This window comes from Silene latifolia, chromosome 3 (genome assembly GCF_048544455.1).
Source record: "Silene latifolia isolate original U9 population chromosome 3, ASM4854445v1, whole genome shotgun sequence".
Lineage (NCBI taxonomy): Eukaryota > Viridiplantae > Streptophyta > Magnoliopsida > Caryophyllales > Caryophyllaceae > Silene > Silene latifolia.
Window position 1 is genome coordinate 9,337,801 of NC_133528.1, and position 8,215 is coordinate 9,346,015.

An 8,215-nucleotide genomic window follows, 5' to 3' on the forward strand; every position below is an offset into this window, starting at 1 on the left:
ATTAAGGGATAAGGTGAGCAACCACCACACCAAACCCATTTGATTTATAATTAGGATAATATGATTTCAACTTTATCACAAAAAAAAAAAAACCCCATAAAGATAAACGTGAAGTTGATTAAACTCAAATTATTCGAACAACCTTACACAAAAATTTGTACTCTGTATATAATAATTAATTTTGTAACTATTTTTTTCAAACACAAATTCTTATTTGCAACCGTGGTAACTTAGACCGGGAGTGTAGATCTATTTAAAACTAACACTTTTTTTAGGAGATGGTGATGCTCGATGCATATCAGCTCTTCATTATAAATTACAACGATTATAAGTAATACCAATTGTTTTTGGAATGATGATACAAATATATTAATCCATATATATTTCTATATACTCTGTTTATATTATATTTTCCTTCAGAGTATTTCTTTATTATACAAACATATTTTAATACATGTTTTTAACGAAGTTTGAAATGAGATCATGAGTACCGCTTTGTGTTTCATTATTTACCGGCTTAGCTAGCTGACATTGGTTTTCCAAATTATGGTTAACATGTCATCTCATATAAGTCAAACGATTAGGAGTATTCTACACTAATCAAACTTAAAATATCCCCATTAAACTACACTTACATTAACTTAAATACTTAATCAAGCAACAAGAATGATACAATACACCAACATGATCCAAATTTAGATGAATCTTCCACACAACAATTAATTTAACACCAATACAAGCAAAAACAACACAAACTCATCCATCATTCTCAACTTTAATCAAATCCTCAATCACTCCTTCCTTCATTTGTCTTGAATCACACATTTTTTCCTTCCCCAAATCTCTATTTTCGAACGCAAATTCTTATTTGTGACGGTCGTAAATTAAGACGGGTTCAGAACCCCACTTAAAACTTGGCATCACTACAGTTCATTTCCCCCCACATCCTTTTTTTGTCTGATTGATTTGATTTCATAAAGTTTACATTACATCTTTCTTGATTTCCTCAAATCTAGCTCCTATTATATCCTACACCCACTTCATATATGAGAGAATTAACATGAATTAGTGGAATTTTTAAGTGGGTTTTTATTAGAATTCGGAAAAATACAGGGGTACAGCGTAGAAAAACCCGACAAGCCGACACAGGAAAATGGGATCAGGGAAGACAGATTTAGTGATGACAGTAATAGGGTTTGTAGTTAGCACTATGTTCATTGTATTCATATGTACTAGATTAATTTGTGCAAGAATTCAACTTCGTAATTCAAGACGGAATTTCCATAGACGTTTATCTTCTGGATCTAATCTTTCTTCTGTAAGTTTGTGTTCTTCCCCCTTTTTCAATTTTTTGCTGTTTTTGTGATTATGAAATCAATTTAAAGTTTTCAACTTTTAGGGTTTTAGTGTGTTGATTTAGGGTAAATACTATGTACATTTAGATATTGTCAAATGGGTTGTCCCCATATGATTGAATTGTTGAAAAAGAGTGATCAAAATTTGTTGTTTTGTTTACCGTTTTAGGTGTTTCAAGTTGAAGTTAGGCAGTAAGAAAATTTGGTTATTATTAGTCAATTTTATGTGATTGTGCCAAACATGATTGTCTTAGACAAGAAAAAAAAAAGTTTCAATTATTGTGTTTTTTTAATCAAGTTTGCAACTTTAGCCTGTTTTCATAGTACTATATACATGTCTTTGTTTTTTCGTGTTTCGAGTTTTAATTTTTGTGAGTAGAAAGTTGGGATTTTCGTCGAAATTGTAGTGATAAAATGTTGTTGATTGTGTGTATGCTGTAGTTGGAGAAGAAAATTGCAAAATGTTGTTGGTTTTGTAATCAAGTTAGAAACTTTGACCTGTTTTACTAGTACTATATACATGTCTTTGTTTTTTTGAGTTTTGAGTTTTTATTGTTGTGAGTATAAAGTTTGTGATTTTGGTAGGATTTTTGTTGAAATTGTAGTAACAAATTTTGTTGATTGTGTATGCTTTAGTTGGAGAGGGGATTGCAAAATGATGTTGTTGATTTTATAATCAAGTTAGCAACTTTGTTCTGTTTTACTAGTGGAGTAATATATACATGTGTTTTTTTTTTGAGTTTTTATTTTTGTGAGTAAAAAGTTGTGATTTTGGTGGGATTTTTGTCGATATTGTAGTAACAAAATGTTGTTGATTGTGAATGGTGTAGTTGGAGAGGGGATTGCATGGGATTGAACCTCCAGTAGTTATCAACTTTCCTGCAAAAAAGTATGGGGATGAGTACTTTGCGGCATCGGAAAGTGGGCAGTAAGTAACTTTGGTCTCTTAAAGCTTTTACATTGAACCTTTTAGTTGCTGTAGCTATTTACCTCTATGTTAGTGGTTTGCTACTTGATTGATTCTTTATATATGTGGTTCATTGTGGTTGGTTGTTGTACTGTGATAGAAACTAGGAAGTGGGTAGCTTTCATTTTTTTAATAGCGGGTATCTCGGTAGTAAGTGTAATTAAGCTGAATACAAGTTGAAACCAGTATAACAAATTCCTTTGATTAGGTTCTTGGTCGTAAACATTGAATATCGGCATTGGTGCAGTCTATTGGCTGATGCTCCTCTAGTCATCTGATTCCCTTTATGAAATACGGAGTATCATATTTGTCTGTTTGATTTTTTTGTGCTGTTAACTTCTCTATTAGTCCCTCTTATTTCCTCTTATTTCCTCAAGTTGGATGTGTAGCCTGGCGGGATTTTCTGGATACCGGAGGCTTTAGCAGATGCTCCAGTTAATCCCAGCCTTGGGTCTGATCTTAAAAGATTCTGTAAAGTATATCCCGAATCTGATGGGAAATTGCTTTCATCTGTGATGCTCTTTTCTGTTTAAAGGACCGGTCTTTCTGTTTTTGGAATATAGTGTTTTATTCTTAATAGTCAGTAGGTCTTCTAAGTTCGGTAAATTGGTAAGTGGGATCCTTTGAATCAGGTTTGTCCTCCTACAAAGTGTCGGTCGCTAGTTCGAACATGTAGGTAGCATGGTCAGTCTCTACTTCAATTAGCAACTTCCGTAAGGTTAGATGTTAGCAAAGGGAAGGGTTCATCTACATTGTTTATAACTAAATGGTGCTGAAAACATATTAAACTAACAAACTTAGTCCCTTTACGATGGTGTCAAAGTCTAAACATGCTCATTTTTCATCTGGCATTGGGATATACATCAAATCGACCCTAAAACCCTTTCGGGTTTATTTTCCATAAAGTTGTATTTGATTGTCCTAGTTTCCATAAAAGCTCAGTTAGAAACCAACTTTCTGATTGAAAAGTGAAGGGTGCTATATATGACACCGACAATGAAATGATAGCATAAGTGCATAATTTGTCAAATATATGTCTAAATACAACACCATCTGAAGATGGATTCCCCTTGAATCAAGTTGGCCTTTGACATCCCATTGTTTAAATGGACCTGTAGCATAACATGTGGCCATGTGCTTATGATCGTCCTATTATCTAAATGGATTTGTGGCATGCCATGTGAATTAAGTTGGCCTTTGAACCCAATCCATTGTCAAAGGCCATTTCAGTCAGTGGTCGTAATTACTAATTAGAGCTTGATATTTACTCTGCTTTCATCTGATTAAAGCTTGTCGGGAACCTGTGATAAATGAGGATATGTTAAATGTAACATGCCATCCTGGGTTGGTTGCTCGGACTCTTCAATATTACCTCACGTACCCGTGTTGGGCACTGCACACTCGGACACTGGTAGGACACTCGGACACTTCATTTTAGACCAAAAATATGAATTTTTTTAAGAAAATAGATGAATCCGACACTTGGACACGTACCCATGTCGGATACTTGTGGACGAGTCCGAGCAACATAGGGTTGAACCATAAACTCAACCCTAAATCAACCTTTTCCAACTGAGCATGCCAGCTCCAGGCCTGGTTCACTGCAACTCTAGGCCAAAACACCACTATCTAAGCTCGTCGGTATATAGCCGACTCCCATTTTTGCTATTATGAGTTCTGGAAACTACTATCATGATACCATGGTCTGAGCTTGTGAGGCGTATCGGGTAGTTGATTTTTGCAAGAACTGTAATATGTAATACAGTAGTGAAAGTAACGAAATTTTTCTTCTCTTAGTTTGTATGTGCCTGTTTTACAATGTTGCTAACAAGGACACTTTTTCTTTCTTTGGCCACTTTTACATTATTGTAATCGTATTATGATAGTCTACCGTAGTGACAAAGCCCCCATATTAACTAGGCTTCTGAATTGTCTTATTGTAGATGCTCCATTTGCCTGTCTGAGTACCAGAAGGAGGATGTAGTGCGTATACTGCCATATTGCGGTCACTATTTTCACATTAACTGCATTGATATATGGCTTCTGCAACATTGCACCTGTCCAGTATGTCGCTTATCTTTGCGAGAAACCAACGAGAAGAAACGATGCATGCAGTTAGTATCAAGTGGTCGGTCCCAATATAGCGTGGATTCTTCTGGTCTACATGCTCATCATTGCAGATTCGTTTCTACAACATTGGAAACTCAAAGAATAGACCCCATTCAAGAGGACCAACACATGTCTCTTGAAGATGGGGACAACAACATTCAGTCAAGTGTGGACCCCGCAAGCAAGCATTACGTTGAAAGTCCGTCATTGGCGTAGCTGTTAGGCCCAATGTCCAAGTCATAACTCAAATCTGTTTTCACTCACGAGAAAACGGGCTTTGCCAGCCATATACTGTTGGTCCTTGGGAGACTCTTGACACGAAAGCTGTGTATCTGTACATATGTTTTGTCGGTGGTTAGTTCAACCATCTAAAGCTAACAGGAGGATAGATGGTAGTCTGTTTCCAAGCATGTTGAATTCCGCTTGGCTCCAACTGACCTAGATGTAATCTTATGTGATGTTCTACTGCCCATCATATTACAAAACCGTCATCTCTACTTGGTTTTCGGAGATGGATGCTGTCAGGGAGCTCATCCTGTTCCCTTTTTTTTCTGTGTCTATTGGAAGTGTGATTTAGGGTGCTACACCGATACATTTTCCAGCTTTCTTTGTGATTATATTCCCAATTAGTTTTCGGGTGTATTAGGTTGTGTAACAGAGTGATTTATATCTTCAACAGAAACGATGCAACAAGCTTTGCATAGGCGAAGCTGTGAAGAACCTCAGTATGTCACTCCTCTCTTTAACCTTCTATTTCTGGTTTCGGTTTCCTCTAACTTACTCATCTGTAGTGTGTATTCACTGTATTTATTACAGTATTTAGCAACTTTTGTAATATGTTAGAATGCAAAACATTTTTACTGTGCCTGTAGAGCTTGCTGTCATATTTCAGGAATTATTATTGGTGTAAGTTCGTTTTTACTCGCCATTTCAGTTCAGTTCAAACCGTTTCATTCCAAAAGAACGAGGCCCAGGTCAATGATTTAGTTGAAGTAATGTAACATGATGTATGAATCATTTACTGTCTTTTTTCGCCTTGATTTTAAATACTTGGAAGTAATAAATTCATTCCGAAAATTTGGTGAATGACAAAATTTAGTACATAGTAAAAACCTGTAAATTGTCAGGCTAGGTTGATGCTATTGGTGACTCATTAACTCGGCCTGACAGCCTGACACTGTCGCTGACACCGACACCCACAGCCACACACCTGAATGTACAGTCACATTCCCACTTAAATTTGCGCATATCCGTTGATATGTGGCTCCTGCGTTAATACCGTTGCTTCTCCATACGCCTTTCACTCCAGTTTTCATCCTCTCATTACTCTCATTTATGACTTACTCTTATTGCCTATCCCTTTCTTGTGACTCTTATCTTTTCGTGTCGTTCTCTTCCTTTTCAATAACTGTAATCAAACCGTAATCATAATACGCTTCCTTAATAATTACCATTAATCATAATAATTTCAATAAATAATACACTCATCACACATTAAACTAGACTATTTTACCTAATAGTTAAAATCACACACACTGGTTTTAACTTTAATCTACTTAAAATTATTAAGCACTAATAATCAACTAATACTGTGCTAACGACGTAATTACCCGTCTTTAATTATTAACTCTTGGTTTAATCTTGGCTTTCAGTGGATTCTTCATTACCACAGTAAATTCTAGTTTTTCACTGAAGTCCACTTTTTTCCCTGGTGGATATACACTCCATTCAAACTCTTGAACCAGCCTTGCAATCATGAGATGGACATGTATAGTTGCCATGCTTAAACCCGGGCAGATTCTTCGACCCGCTCCGAATGGGAGCATTTTTACGCCTTTAATCCCGGTCATGTCGACATCCTCACCGCCCGTGAGGAACCGCTCTGGATCAAACTTCTCTGGAGCGGTCCAGAGCTTCGGGTCCTCTGATATCCCGGGTAGATAGAATTCGACATTGCAACCTACCGGGATATCATAGCCCGCTAATTTGGCGGGCTCTATGACCGCATGAGTGAGGGATAAATACGTTGGCGGGTGCTTTCGGAGAAGTTCCTTGACAAAGGCATGTAAGTAAGTCATGCTGTCAAGGTCCTTCTCCTGCACGGGCCGTGACCCGACCGTTGCCTTAATCTCGTCGTAAAGACGAGACTGCATTGTCGGGTCATCGATAAATCGACCAATCGCCCACTCAATTGCCGTAGCCGTGGTATCGGTCCCACCATTGAGGAATTCCGAGCACAGGGTCACAATCTCGGGCTCAGTCGGGCCCGTCTTTCGACCCTCAACCTCGAGCTCAAAAAGGGTGTCGAGGTACGAGAACGGGGCAGCATTCGGGGCAGACTCAAGCCCGGCCCGAAGTATGGCCCGACGTTTCTCAATAAGCGGGCGGAGCATGTCAATCTGTTTCTTCCGCACGTCCCATGCTTTCCTACGTTGCTTGTAGAAAAACGGACTAAGTATTGGTAAGAAATCGTCGATGCGAGGATCGACGGTCATCAATACTAACTTCATCATATGGTCAATTTTTTCAATTGTATCTTCGCTTAATTCAAGTCCGAAACACATTGACAAAAGAATGCTAAACACAGCAAATCTAGCGTGTTTCAGGACCCAAACAACGCCTTTCTCGTTCTCCGCTTCGTTCTTTAGCCTCTCTACTAACTTATCCATAGCGACTTCCCTTACATTTTTGAAGTTTTTTAGCCTAGTCGAACTAAGCCCGTTTTGAACCATGTTTCGCCTCAAAGACCGCCAAACCGGACCATGGTACGACGCATTGACCGTAAACTTATCGCAACTAAAAATCTTCCGGGTTGGGGTCTCGGCAGGTCGAGAAGCGAATAATTGCCCCTTGGCAATAAGCGCTTCGTGAGCAAGCTCAGCATTGCTCACGATAATCATAGTGCGGGAACCCATTTTCATAGTGAAAATCGGCCCATACACGGGCCGTAATTCCCGCACTAACTCGAAAAAGTACTTTCCTGAGTTGGCAACCTGGAACAGGTTGCCAACTACTGGCCATCCCGGTGGACCGGGGGGTAGACGAAGCTTATTACTCTTCTTAAACTTGTTCCTAAACACAATGTAGGTTAGTGTCAATAGTACCAGGGTCACAGACATGAAAATTTGATACGGTTTCAACGAGAGCGAAAACCGGTCCATGGTGACCATAATAAAAGTGAAGGGTATGTTTTTAGAAAAGTGAGGAATTGTGAGGTGAAGAGGGCAAGGTGAGGAGGGGTAGAACTTATAAGAATGAAGGAGGTGGGTGGTTGAAGTAAATGTGAACAACTCATAAGTGTGGCAAGTTAAATGCATACAGCTGCACCTCTTACTACTTAAAACTATGGAGTAGTACTATTTTCCCATTTGTTAGAGTAAATAGTGGAAGTTTTAATAAGAGATGGAGTCTTTGAAGACTTCGGGATTTGTCTATTTGTTGGGAGTTATTATTATAAAGTTGAGTTAGGTGTTTGATTTCACTTGGTGCTAAAGTGAAAGTGAAAGTGAGAAGATTATAAATGATAGAACAACCAATGTGAGGCAACTACTTGAAAGTTATTATTAGTATGTTCGTATTCTAAACTCTAGAGTGTTGTGGAATACACATCAGCTCGATAATAACTCATACACCTTATTTAGTGACGCTCATAATAGTTCTGAGTTGTTACTTCCTCCTATGTCCTATCCCGGTCATTTGTTACCGCAATTTTTTGTTCAAAACTGTTGTAAACAAGAATAGTTTACAACGAAGGTATAAATTTATCCAAAACAACACTTTTTTG

The 8,215-nt window shown here is 38.1% G+C and overlaps 2 protein-coding genes across 2 annotated transcripts; one reads left to right on the forward strand and one right to left on the reverse strand.

The window, feature by feature from the left end:
• Window positions 1–662: 662 nt before the first annotated feature.
• On the forward strand, window positions 663–5,376 carry LOC141647102 (RING-H2 finger protein ATL32-like). The gene is made up of 3 exons (XM_074455144.1): window positions 663–1,318; window positions 2,186–2,283; window positions 4,266–5,376. Exons 1-3 carry the CDS (start codon window positions 1,154–1,156, stop codon window positions 4,645–4,647), a joined length of 645 nt encoding a protein of 214 aa, XP_074311245.1. The 5' UTR covers window positions 663–1,153; the 3' UTR covers window positions 4,648–5,376.
• A 477-nt stretch (window positions 5,377–5,853) lies between these two features.
• LOC141647101 (cytochrome P450 77A2-like) lies at window positions 5,854–7,933 on the reverse strand. The gene has a single exon (XM_074455143.1). The coding sequence runs from the start codon at window positions 7,746–7,748 to the stop codon at window positions 6,048–6,050; it is 1,701 nt and encodes a 566-aa protein (XP_074311244.1). The 5' UTR covers window positions 7,749–7,933; the 3' UTR covers window positions 5,854–6,047.
• Window positions 7,934–8,215: the final 282 nt, after the last annotated feature.

Coding starts and splice junctions, on each gene's coding strand:
- LOC141647102 (XM_074455144.1), top strand. CDS start 1,154: ATGGGATCAGGGAAGACAGATTTAGTGATGACAGTAATAGGGTTTGTA. Junction 1,319..2,185: donor CTGGATCTAATCTTTCTTCT/GTAAGTTTGTGT, acceptor TGAATGGTGTAG/TTGGAGAGGGGATTGCATGG. Junction 2,284..4,265: donor GCGGCATCGGAAAGTGGGCA/GTAAGTAACTTT, acceptor GTCTTATTGTAG/ATGCTCCATTTGCCTGTCTG.
- LOC141647101 (XM_074455143.1), bottom strand. CDS start 7,748: ATGCATTTAACTTGCCACACTTATGAGTTGTTCACATTTACTTCAACC.